This window comes from Vanessa atalanta, chromosome 18 (genome assembly GCF_905147765.1).
Source record: "Vanessa atalanta chromosome 18, ilVanAtal1.2, whole genome shotgun sequence".
NCBI lineage: Eukaryota > Metazoa > Arthropoda > Insecta > Lepidoptera > Nymphalidae > Vanessa > Vanessa atalanta.
The window spans coordinates 797899-811507 of record NC_061888.1 but is presented as its reverse complement, the minus strand read 5'-3'; the positions used below and the strand labels follow the sequence as shown (position 1 = coordinate 811507).

General features: G+C 34.1%; 2 protein-coding genes across 2 annotated transcripts; both read right to left on the bottom strand.

Moving 5' to 3' along the window:
* Positions 1-586: 586 nt before the first annotated feature.
* Positions 587-10506, bottom strand: LOC125071081 (retinol dehydrogenase 12-like). Its single transcript, XM_047681170.1, has 8 exons — positions 10468-10506; positions 4412-4487; positions 3861-3987; positions 3261-3397; positions 2706-2862; positions 1870-2038; positions 1540-1744; positions 587-1010 (listed from the first exon to the last, which is right to left on the bottom strand). Exons 2-8 carry the CDS (start codon positions 4483-4485, stop codon positions 878-880), a joined length of 1002 nt encoding a protein of 333 aa, XP_047537126.1. The 5' UTR covers positions 4486-4487; positions 10468-10506; the 3' UTR covers positions 587-877.
* LOC125071080 (patj homolog) lies at positions 5133-10490 on the bottom strand. Its single transcript, XM_047681168.1, has one exon. The coding sequence runs from the start codon at positions 10285-10287 to the stop codon at positions 8281-8283; it is 2007 nt and encodes a 668-aa protein (XP_047537124.1). The 5' UTR covers positions 10288-10490; the 3' UTR covers positions 5133-8280.
* Positions 10507-13609: the final 3103 nt, after the last annotated feature.

The following is a 13609-nucleotide window of genomic DNA, read 5'->3' as shown; positions in this document are numbered from 1 at the left end:
ACTTGGACAAAGTATATCTTGATTTAGGGCAAAGGAAGTTTCAATAAAACTAAATATTTTGTTATTTATTTTTATTAACATAAAAACTAATATCAACCAGTCTAAATCTCGAAACAATAAATGCAAACTAATTAAATAATTTACAAGCCTTACGAACTAGAATAAAGCAAGTAACTCCGTGAAATGTCAATGTGACATTTGAGGACAGTGGTTGAGAACATTTCAAGTGTCTGACGAGCACTTTTAACAAAGTTAGCATGTCAACTGTAATTTTCATATCGATTGAAAGTATTTTTATTTTTTTTAGCATTAGCAGCCTGTAAATTTTCCCACTACTGGGCTAAAGGCCTCCTCTCCCTTTGAGGAGAAGGTTTGGAGCATATTCCACCACGCTGCTCCAATTCGGGTTGGCGGAATACGGAACGGAATACACATGTGGCAGAATTTCGTTGAAATTAGACACATGCAGGTTTCCTCACGATGTTTTCCTTCACCGCCGAGCACGAGATGAATTATAAACACAAATTAAGCACATGACAATTCAGTGGTGCCTGTCTGGGTTTGAGCCCGAAATCAGCGGTTAAGATGCACGCGTTCTAACCACTGGGCCATCTCGGCTCTATTGAAAGTCACTAAGATAAAATAAAATTTATTAATGATAAAACAATCCTTATAAAACTTTGCTCCAGATTTCTATGTTATTGCTCCTGTATATCATCTCGTTTAGACTTAAGCAATATTGACATATAAATAATTATATCCTGTATGTTCCAAACATTCTGTTAAAACAGCGGTAACTTTTTTTAAATATTTCAACAATCCTATTCTGTATTATGTAGTCGAAAACCTGCTTTATTTATTATTAAAATTCTAAATTCTAAGCCGCTTGAGATATTCGGAGCGCCTCCTTGTGCTGGTCCACTTTGGTCCACCTCTCGCTCACCTTCCACAACCACTGCCCGAGCTCGTAATCCTGTGCCGTTTCAGATGGAATCGCTTTTTTCATGTCCCTATTCAAATTAAAATATTATTTTATAAAAAAATATAATAAAATAACAACATACATACATACATAAGCAACCTGTAAATTTCGCCCCGCTGGCCTAAGGCTTCCTCTCTCTCTGAGGAGAAGGTTTGGAGCATATTTCACCACGCTGCTCCAATGCGGAGCATGTGTCGAATTTCGTTGAAATTAGACACATGCAGGTTTCCTTACGATGTTTTCCTTCACCGCCAAGCACGCGATGAATTATAAACACAAATTAAGAACGTGAAAATTCAGTGGTGCTTGCCTGGGTTTGAACCCGAAATCATTGTTTAAGATGCACGCGTTCTAACCACTGGGCCATCTCGGCTATTATTATTTAAACCGGGAAGAAGATGAAGACGGCGAAGAAGGAGGGTTTTTGTTACCGTTTTCCGTCACGGCGTACGAGTCGGTCTTACCTTCCAAAGCGCGCCGACAGATACTTCATGTCAACACTAAAAGCACAATGAGGCATTAAAATAAATATTTAAGATAAGTAAATATATCCTTACACGAAGTAATCCCCAGCGCTATTCTGAAGTTTCGGATCCAGAGCCGCGTGTACGATCACCTGGGCGCCAGTTCTGGCGAGCTTCATGACAGGCCAGAATATCGGGTACACGATGAAACGTGTCATGCTCTTCATCATGGCCATGTGTCTCGTGAGGTTCGTGTCCGAGAAGCCAGGGTCCACCGCTGCGACAGCTACGCCGGTTTCTGTAATTGTATTCTTGGAGTCACAAAGGTTTCCTGTAAAACTACTTGGTGGGGTATACTACTAAGCCCCGTGACTCTAATAAGGGTTAAGGTTGCCTCAGAATTAGTAATAATGAATGCCTCACCAAGCATTCGTCTCCCCAGTTCCCTCGCGAACAGGACGTTGGCGAGCTTGCTCTGGTTATAGGCAGCCACGGGATCGTAGTTGGTAGACATGTTGAGGTCGTCCGTATATATTTTGCCTTTCGTATGTGCGCTGCACGTGACCACCACTACGCGACTGGGTGTTGATTTCTGTTTAAAAAAAATAGTTTTTGTGTTAAGAAATACTATGTTTAATGATTTAGAAATATAAGATTAACTTTTTTTATATAAGCATTGGCGATTCAAAAACATACCGCATTTTACTTAGTGTTAGGGCTCTGTGCATGCCTCTCTGGGTACCGTCCACTCATTAGATATTCTACCGCCACACAGCTATAGATAGTTAGTATTTGAGTAAGGCAGTGTAACTACAAGGCCAAGGGACATAACTTCTAAGTTCCCTTGGCGTGAATGGCTAATATTTACTACAGCGTCAACGTCTATGAGCTGTGGTGACCACTTAATATCAGCTCATTTGCGCTCCCGGCTATCGTTATCATAAATCGTAGGGGCAGTAAGATAAATATGAAATCTGTGAATTTTTAAATTCATTCAATTCTCCAAACGCTAATAAACACCAAATCATTTTAGTAAATGCCATAAATTATAATTAAATTATTTTTTCGGCGAATCCAGTATATAGTCTATTTCAACCACAAGATGACAAAAGCCAAATAAACAATATCGAGAGCGCGGCCGAGAGCTTGAATGATCTATGATATTAAGTAATTATAGATTTCCGAAAAACTGGCATAGCAAATCGCATGGAATTCGTAAATGTAAGCTCGTTTATTTAGTCTGCACGTAAAGTATTTACTTTTAATGTGTCTAGCAGCAACTCCGTCAGCAGGAAGTGTCCGAAGTGGTTCGTGCCGAGCTGCGTCTCGAAGCCGTCGCGCGTGACGCCCTTGGGCGTCTGCATGACTCCCGCGTTGTTCACCAGCACGTGGACGTGCGGTTCTTCTTTTTTAAACCTGACAACAAAAATTATTACTTTTTAATTTAAGTTTGTATTTTCCATTCAGTAACTTTTTAATGTTAAATTATTACAGTAGCTATTTATAAAAAATAGACACATGCAGGTTTCACAAGATTTTTTCCTTCACAGCCAAACACGAGAAAAAAAATCACGTTTCAATCAAATCAAAAAAAGGACGACATTAGTTTAAAATGATCGAAATTCCTTTTTCAGTATTCCTTATATACAGTAAAACATCCCGCTAATGCGCTAATATTCTAGTTTTCAAAATATTACAATTATTAAAAAAAGAGATTTGGTAAATACAGAATTATCAAGCCGCTTCATGTTCAAGTTTTAAAAAAAAGATAATTGTATCGAAACATACGTAATAAATGTAATAAAAATAAAGACCTATCTACAAAATTCCTAATGGATTCGGTACTGGCGAGGTCGCAGGGTCGACAGTACACGAACTTGTTGTTAGTCTCCAGCACGATTTCACGACGAACCTCTTCGCACTTCGTCATGTCGCGACACGCCATGAACACCTTACAGGAACAACAAAAAAAACTAGTATAAATTGTCTTCACAGAGTAAAACGTTTAGTGAATATATTTCTATATAATACTAGACAAAGGATTTACAAGAACAGCAAACCTGGTTTTATTAAGCATCCTCTTAATAAATAAGAGATTACAAGCTGTGCGACTAAGTATGTAGAATTTCACAATGAAAAAATAATAGTTATTTCTACGTCGTGATTGGTCTGCAAAAGATTTTTACACTAATAAATTATTCTTTAAAAAGTTATCTATCCATAAAACGGACTTTTTCAAGTTAGTTAAATAAAAAATAGTAAAATTGTCTATGTCTAAACCTCATTGTCTTTTATTATACTTGATTAGATTAGATGAGATTAGCTTTGTAGAGTAGTTTGTAGTAATTATCAGTAAATAATAAGGTCTGAGAACTCAAAGGTGATGATTAAACAGTTGATTAATTTAACGGTACCTTAGCCCCACGTTTGGCGAACTCCCAAGTAGCTTCTTTGCCAATGCCGCTGGTAGCTCCTGTAACGATCACCGTTTTCCCTTCTGCCATTACAGTTTTGTCGAAAGGTACTCCGCCATATACGTCCCTAAAATATTACAGAAGATAATTAAAACAATTATTAAAGACGGTTTAATTTTTTCTCGTAAACCTTGGAAAATAAATCGGAAACCAACTATTTAGTTTTTATATATATTAAGTACTTAGAAGATAATGTCTAAGCAGATGTTCCTATTTCTTTTTTGTGATGTATTAGAACATTGCCATTATTAAAGAAAATAATATGTCCGATAAAATATTTATAAATGATTTATGACTTGTATCCTTTGCGATTAGAACAAAAACTTTGCAAGCAGAAATCAGTTTGCTTACAAATAGATACAGATGTTGTTTTGCGTATTGATGTAGATGATATTTGGAGCGACATTATGCTTACAAATACGTTACGTAATAATATGCGTATTTAATAGCTTACTTTTATTCTATTTGTTATGACGAGTATCTTAACTTACTTAAAAATGCACAACGCGCCCGCTCCCGCCGCCAGACCGGTGAAGATTGTGACAGGTAAGTTGGGCACCCACATTGCTGGTGAAAATAACACGTAAATACACAACAAATATAATATTCATTAAATATGTAAAGACGCAGTGGCCCAGTATATATATAGTATAGGATATATCCCTTCAGACAACTTACTGTACTGTCCGTCTTACTTTAAGAATGTAACTATTTTGCAAATTTACCTAACATTCATCACTGGCAGCTCAATCGTGCGTAATTGTTTCGATTTTATCGTTTTTCATGTAAAGGACTACAAAGGACGTAATATAGTGCTTAGCGCCTATCGGCATATGGACAGTGTGAGGATTACCAAATATTTCTTACAATGATAATATCTACTCCGCTTACCATAAGGTGGCCCATTAAATAGTTTCCATTTCGATTAATATAATAAGCATGTCTTTTTCGTATCAATGACATAAAGAATTTTACAAGAATTATTCTTCGGGGAGAGCATTTGTCAACTTTTTAATTCCAGAATTTCGAGAATTTTTCAACATAAAAACTCAATAACTAAGCCCATCCTTTTGAATCCAAGGCATTGGTTCCTTCAGCCTTATAACTTCAACGCCAACGATACATTTTTTATCGCTATTAATTGTTAGTAAACAATTAAAAAAATTATTGGGAATGTAAGGTTATAAAAATAAAAAAAAATATTTACTAAGACATTTCTTATGTTTATTTCATGTTAGTGAATGCCTAAACGCCGTGTCGTCACACGTACAGCGCGCACATAATACGATAAATTATTAATAATTAAAAAGATAATCAGAAATATACGAGAACAGAGTACGGTATAACATTTACGAGTCAAACCGACAAAGATCTGGCAGGTACACAGTATACTTAATAAATAATAGATTTTAACGTAAATCTTGTAAATATTATTAAAAGTAAAAAAGTGGCAAGAATCGATCCACAACCACGATGCATAGTAGGAACTAGAAAAGGCAATCAATGATCGTAAAAATTACACGTATTATCGTATATTTCTGACTTTATGTAATAATATTATAATTTAATCCAGAGACAAGTTGGTATCGACGGGCCTGAGAATATCTAGCGAAGCGCAGAACATGTTTTGGATGCTCAATTTTTTATTAATTTATTTCGGACTTTTAATTAAACAAAATACTCTGCGCTGCAATTTGCCAGATCAGAGTCCTAGTTGTATCGGCTGGGTTTTTGTTGATACAATCCATTTTAAAAATATTCAATTAGGTGTTTTATGGTGTAGGAATTAAAAAGCTATTCTGTAAGAAGAAACTCGAACTCGGAACACGAGCGTGAAATATCAAAGTGATATGCGACATTGAGAATTATAAAATTTATAGGATCACGCATTAAGATGGCATGTCACCGTCATTTGTCAACATTTCACGATTGAGATACGAAATGAATTCTTACAGAATCGCACTGTTAGCCCTTTTAACCTCATACGGTACAAATCAATTGTCTAAAAAATATATTACATCGTGAACAGTCAGATGAAATGTGAACTTATGAATTATTTTATATTAATTTATTAAAACATTTTATAAAATTTTTAAAATAATATCTTTCTTTTTTCTTAAACTTAGTTATAAAATCTCTCGTAATATTATTTTGACATGGCAATAATATAAAACCTTAAAAAAATCATTTAAACATTTGTCGATCCCATAACACAATATCATAAACTTTAATGGTGATTCGTAGTTTAACATCAGGCAAAAAAAGTAATACAAATCTGACTGTTCACAAGAAATAATAAAGATATTAAAAATAAAATTCCTTTTATAATTTAAACAGCATAAAAAACTACAATCATTTTTTAGTACACCATTGTTGACGACACTCGAATTCTAGGTATTGTTTTAGATCACTATAAATTCTAGACAGATACTACACTTGATGGATAATAAAGGCATATATTATATCATTAATAATACATAAGACCACCGGACAAGGGAAGAAACATTTGTTACGTTTAACGTTTTCTATAAAAAACACTTTTAACATACATGCTGAAAAAACAAAAAATATTTTTAATCTTTATTCTAAAATTAAACGCCAACATGAAATGTCTTAACAATATAATCAGATACGTTGCGACTTCACTAAAATAGTTGGCAATTTATGTTTGTGATTTAACAAAAAGACAACAACGAAGGAGCAACAATGTTGGTGACTTTCGGAAGGATAAAAAGTTTTTTGTTGACAATAGAAAGATTCTGCGTGACGACAGCATAAATTGCCACTTTTAGTTTAGTGGAGACGTAGCTTTAGATCTACGTAAAATGAATCTATGTACTATGTTAATTCTATTAATATAAATATAAAATTGACTGTTTTGTTAGTAGTTAGCACTAGTGATGCACCAAATGTATTTTGCCAAATGTTACGATATTTTATACGCTATTGATTAACTTGACGGTATTTAGCTAGGTATGTCTTACTTATTGTGTGATAAACATATGTATATACTTGAGACACGTGTGACAATTTAATCGTTTATAATAAAAAAAATATTACACGTACCACAATATATATCTAAGATGGCTACACTTACATCTTAAGAGGATTGTAAATTTTTGTATCGAATATTCGGCCGTTTATTCGTATTCGTTCGGCACATCACTATTTTGTAGACTAATCTTTAATAAAACACATTGAACATACAAAATGATTAATTAATTATGTAAACACAGAAATTATTTGTAAATATTAATATGTAAATAAAAATATCACATGTGCATCTTAAATTTATAGTGCACTTAATTTTTTGAGGGTACAACGACGACTAGGAACCCTTTTTCCTTTTTAATATTTTGAACTCCAATTCATTATAATGTTGAGAAAAGGTACAAAGTATTTAATACTGTATAATCTTATTTTCAATAAATTAATATATTATATAGATAATAAATACACACATTAAAACATATCCCACTTAAAAACAAAAAAAGTTACTTTCAAGGGAAGCAAGAAAACATTTAACTATTGTGTAAAACATCTTATAAATATACTTTAGTATGTCTATATGTTTATGAGATTCTAATTTATTTATTTACATATAATAGAAGATATTTTATTTAATTGCTCCCTTAGTTTAACATCTACAATATTCGTGTTATTCTATATTTCTACCTAACTCTATGGGATGATCCAAAAATGGTGTTATGTGATATTTTTATAAATCTATAAAATCCTCATTCTGATAAATGTATAGTACTTTCAATCCTAAATAGAACCTATAAAAAAACAAAATGCCTGATATTCATCCACTATTTCATTTGGTTATGTTTTGTTATGTTTTAAACACAATAATATACAAAAACCGAAAATGATATTTCAACTATACATTGTGTTTTTACTTTGTATAAGTCCAATAGAAATAAATTTAAATGTAACTATTTCTTACTTTGATATATGTTTAAAGCAACGGGTATATAAATAGTTGTTTTATTCGGTGTTAATGTTATACAAATATATACATGTAATAAAATCTGTGCAATACAAAAGGGCATGTGACTTAAAAATGTACAATTATCTAGTAAAGCGTAAGGTATTATTGTATTGCTGATCATGAGCCCAGTTTTCATGAGCTGAGGACATTTAAATGCCACATGAAACTTATCTATATGATCTATGGTGCGATTGCCATTCTAAAAACCTAACATTTGTAGTGTAAAATTTAGGCTTAATCTGTATCTACCATTTTATATTCTGCGTTTTAAACGCTAAGTGTAAATCATGCTTAACTAAGCGTAAAATAGATATGGTTTTAACGTTGACTAGTCGTAACACAGTGAGTTAAGTCATGGAGTTAAGATTAGCTCGCTTTTGTGTTCAGTGTTGTAGTGCTTTTTGATTTTGAATTGTCATTCGATGGTAGGGGTCTTGCTATACCGACACGAACAATTCCCCTAGGAGCTCCTTTCAAGGCCTGCACTGCTTGGTCAAGCGTTGCATTTTTTATACTACCTCCATTTACTGACATCACTCTATCTCCAGGTGAAATTTGACCATTCTTCTCTGCTACACCACCGGGTACCAAGCTTCTGACTACAATTACGGTGCCATTAGGATCCACTGGATCTTGATAATCTAGAATTGAGAAACCAAGTCCTTGATCGCCTTTAATTAATTCTACAATATCCTCTCTACTTTGCCACATGGCTAAGCCAGACACACATTCTAAGGACTTGGATTTTTTCGACTGACTGGAGTGATTAGTCAATGTTGCAGTACTGGATGTGTTTATGGATGTATCTGATTGAGCTTTTACAAGAGTAGTTAAATTGTTTAGGCTTCCAGATATAATTTTCCTTGCTTCAAAGCCTTCTCGGTCCTGTGCTAAATTAATAACAGGCCTGGGCCCGCTTTCAGTGTTGCTTCGTGCACAAACAAGACGCACACGATTGGGTAGCTGTTTAAGAATATTTACAACTTCTGTGTGTGTCAAGCCATGCAACCTGTATTCATTAACTTCGAGTAGCTCATCCCCAGCCGTAAGCATTCCTTGCTGTCCAACTGGCCCTTCAGGAAGAACAGATCTTATATAGTGATGGGGTCTCACTTCCTGACCTCCTTCTACATCCACTGTCCCCTCTAGACTTATTCCTAAACCTGAAAGCTTGTGTACTTCTGCCACTAATATTTCTTTTTCTGGTCCAATTTCTTCTTCCCATTTCTTTTTAATCACTTCTTCATCTACTGCCAGTATTGCATCAATTCTTCTATCTAATTCTTCTTGGGTTGGTTCATTTTCTTCATGTTCATTATCATCTCCAACTTCTAAAACACTTGAATCAATAGTAGTGTTTGATACAGGCTCTGGTTCAATTTCAATTGTACTGTTGTCAGCTTGTGAAGGCACTGGAAACCATGTGAGGGTGGTGGCTGATGGTGAGGGTGACGTTGGTCTCTCCTCATTGAATATGGCTAACTGAAGATGTTCAAACTTTGGACCCCTCAAGTATCTTTCTAAAACTAAATGCACTGATATACCAGTGTTTCTTAGTATCTCCACAGCCTGAGGATTACTTTTATCAGCCAAGGATACACCATCAACTTCAATTATTCTATCGTTAAGCCTGATTTTACCACTTTGTTCAGCACTACTGCCTTCTATTATACTTTTCACAAATATTCCTGATAATTCTTCTTTCTCACATACATATCCAGCCACAGTTATACCTAAACCATACACATTCTTGTTTAAATCCACATGCACAATGTCCACCTCGGGTAAAGTTGGTATTTCTACAGGTACTGTTATTGTTATAGTTGGCGAAATGTTGTCAGCTATGATTGGGTTAACTGTGATCTGCTGTGGATTTTCGCCTAACACGCTGACAGCCGCTACCAAGTTCTCAACATCGCCATTTTGGCCATTTATATAGTCAGTGTAACATTGCGATAAGTCATACACAGCGCCGTAACCCGTTTCTATTAAATGACGATCGAGAAGTTCAGGGTCAGCGAGCAGCTTCGTAGGTACCAGAGCTGTCCCTGGAAGGGGGGCACGTAGTGCAGCAGCAGGATCCGCCGGCCTTGCGACTAGTAGGCGAACAGTTGGGCCCGCCTGTCGCAGGACAGCGGCAACTTGTTCTGAGGTGAATCCTCGTAAGTTCACTGATCCAACCTGCAGTACGTGATCTCCGCTTTGCAGTCGCCCGTCTTTATCAGCTATTCCACCGGGAAGCACATACTTAATCACCACGCCCGTGCTCCTGCCGCCGACTAAGTTAAAACCCAATCCATTGCCATCATTTATAAGCTCAACCACTTCCACCTGCGCCCACTCCGTGCTCAGTACCATCGTTTTCCTAACCATCGGAGCCTTTAGAAGTTACGTGATGTGCACGACGAGGTTATGACCGCCCAAAACATACATCGCGATTAGGAAAATGATAATAGCTAACTGTTTTTACTTGCACAACAATAAAAAATATATGGTTCGCAGCCGTTAACGCAAAAATTTTGTAAATTAGATATAAAAATGACATTTACATACTTGCTGAATTGGAGACAGCGAGAATGTGGCCAGCTTCGAGCAGGTATACTCAATGAATAGTTATAGTAAATGTCAAAAAGTGATATTTTATTATTTTAAATTAATTACATATTTTTTATTAATTATATATTCATAAATTGAAATAAAATAATCATTTTATATATAATAAAACATTCATATCATACAAAATACGTGTATAGTATACACTGTATACTTGAAATGTAATATTGTTTTCTTATTCCAATGATAGATGTCGTTAAAACCATAGGTTACGTTGGTTTGAGTTTATATTGTTCCACTCATCAAGAGATGGCACTATTGAGACCTATCAAACTCTTATAGTTTTTGTTTTTATTTTAACTTTTAATATTCACTTAACTAAGTAAAAAAATATTTATGTCCAAACATCTATATATGTATAATACAACAAACATTTTCATTTCTAAATTCCTTATAATTTTTATTTGTCGATATGATTTCTTTAATGTTTTTAAGGAACAAATATGAACAAACCTTAGATTTTCGCATTCCATGTCCTTTTGCTAATAGCTCAGCTATATTGTACACTACTAACAGTTCCTCATTAATATATCTTTATTTATAATATAACACTATCCCAATTAACTATATAAATACACTATAATTTTACCTCCAAAGTTCCAATAACAACTAAGGCGACATTTGAAACGGCTTTTTTATACAAATCTGTAATAAATATCATAGATACTCGAAGCTCTCGATTAATGATATCGCGTGAATTAGATGTCAAATGTTGTTTTTTTTTGTATTTTGTACTGTTTCGGTTGCAATAGACTATACCTAAATATTTCTTTAGCCTAATATTAATATTTCCTAAGTGCCTCCATATATATATATTTTTCAAGAACATTAAATTAGGTATTGTAAATGTTAATCCCATCAAAACATAAATGTGAAATGAGAGCAAAGTTCAATATTATGATATAGGTCTTGGTTGTTGACTTTAACGACAAAAGAAGTGGGATCTAAATGGGTGCCAAGTTCAATGGTCAGTACTGAAATTTATTTACCTATAACTACATAAAATATCATTTCTGTTTATAATTTAGGAGAATATATTGTAGCCTAAGGTCTGTCTATAGCAATATCCCATTATAAGGGACGACATCAGCCCAAGGGGCTAGGATCGATTCCACAACGTTTGACATAGCTAGACAACCTTTCAACCATTGCGCTATTCATGCTAACTGTATAAATCTTGTTGTGAAAGTTGAAACGTTACCTAAAAAGAATTTAAACGAAGTGTGGATGGATTAAAAACATCGGCACTATAATTAGGACTTAATAAAAGGCGTAAAAAGGTCCGCTTAGGTTTTTAATTTCCCAAAGACATCGAATAATATACTTACTTGGTTCTACGTACGTACTAAGTGCTACTTTCTTTTGTGAGGATCCCGTGTACAAACTTTGACTGCTTAAGCAGTTATATATATATCTCATAGTCTATAGATTTACATATTATAAGTTACAAGTCGGCAAATTATAAAATAAGTTTGCACAGTCTCTTGTAATTATTGCTATTTCAAGTTTTTCAATAAAGAGTCACGATCATAATCTCGAATTTTTCATGGACCGTTGCCCAATTGTCCTTTGCTACGATTATAAATTTGGTCTTATTTAAAAAAAAAGTTGTATTAAGTTATAAGTATCTTCCTTTGTCGTCATTCGTATGTTTTTTTAATTCTTTTCCATTCGAAATCAATGCTCCACCAACCTTGGGAACTGAAATGTTTTGTGCCTGTAGTTACACTAGCTCACTCAACCTTCAAACCGGACCACAACTATTGAGTTTTTTCATCTAACAGTAGAATATGTGAGTGGGTGGTACCTACCAAAACTGACTGGCACAAAGCCTTATCACCAATGATATCCATGAACCTTTGGTAAAACTTATTCTAATCAAAACAGTTCCAAACAAAGAATATATTCATTTATTAATATATACTTTACTATTTCAAGTTACTTTGTATTTTAATTAAATATAATTACCTACTAATTACCTATAAATGTTGTCGAATTCAATGCAAAGTTTAGGTAATGATATCATCTGTCTTAGAGAGTAGAGAGAACATAACCCTTCGGCTGTTAATTCCTTCCTACTCCTAATTTATTTAGGTACTTATGTGCCTACTCATTGATAGATTGATATAAGTATGTTACCAAATATATAATGAAGATAATAACCTAAATAAATGAAGAAAATACCTCTATCATAGACAATAGTTACAAAAAATCTAAAAAAAAAAGCTAGAAAAGAAAATTATCTGTGCATAACTCAACCCAACAGCCGGCGGCTAGCTTAGCTACGATTTTATCATATAAGTAGTGTCTCCGAGAAATAAGTTTAGATAGAAATGATTTAAGTTATACCTCCACAATTTTTATTTTTATTTTCACAGCTTACTAATTAGATGTACCAATAAACATAAACATTGTTAATGCGTTTCTAACCATGAGACTTAGATATCTCTTGAGCTTGGATCTACACTTGGTTCAGGATGAGCCAGATGTTAATACTTAAATCTCCTAAAACAATAAATTAGTAATCAATAGTTTTAAAGCAGAAAATATTTGACGTCTTAGATCAGCTAGGTTTAAAGTAAAAAAAAAAAAAAAACAATCTCAACAGTAATGTTATATTTAATCATTTTTGTTTTACTTAATATGCTATCATAATATATGTAGCTAATTGTTGTGTATTAATTCGTTAATATTTATTATGTAATGTAATAGTCAGTATCAGTTTAAACGTCAGTAGGTCCTTTACGGGCGGCCTAGCGATGTAAAAAGTCGCAGGATCAACGCTTAGGCTATTGTCACCTAACACAAGTAATAAGCTTAAAAGGAGGTGTAAACAGGAATATGGTATGTAGTTAATTATGGGCATTGATACGATCAGGGCCGGATCTAGGTACCATATGGATTTTTGTGCTTCAGTCCCCCGTGGGTTCCCGGTAAGACAAGTAAGACAAGTCAAAGTGAAAAATAGACGATAATGCGAACGTCCTGCAATTAATCAAACCTATTCAATTAATTTAATTCAAGTCTACGTTCAAATATGTCTTAGATGGGCCCCTAAGTAGTGATAGCCCAAGGCCCCCTA

What these genes read in the sequence shown, in the direction of transcription:
- LOC125071080 (XM_047681168.1), bottom strand. Translation starts at nt 10,287, where the DNA reads ATGGTTAGGAAAACGATGGTACTGAGCACGGAGTGGGCGCAGGTGGAA.
- LOC125071081 (XM_047681170.1), bottom strand. Translation starts at nt 4,485, where the DNA reads ATGTGGGTGCCCAACTTACCTGTCACAATCTTCACCGGTCTGGCGGCG. An exon ending in TGCTGCTAGACACATTAAAA is followed by an intron (nt 2,039 to 2,705) that starts GTAAATACTTTA and finishes TTTTTTAAACAG; the next exon opens with AAATCAACACCCAGTCGCGT. An exon ending in ACTGGGGAGACGAATGCTTG is followed by an intron (nt 1,745 to 1,869) that starts GTGAGGCATTCA and finishes ATACAATTACAG; the next exon opens with AAACCGGCGTAGCTGTCGCA.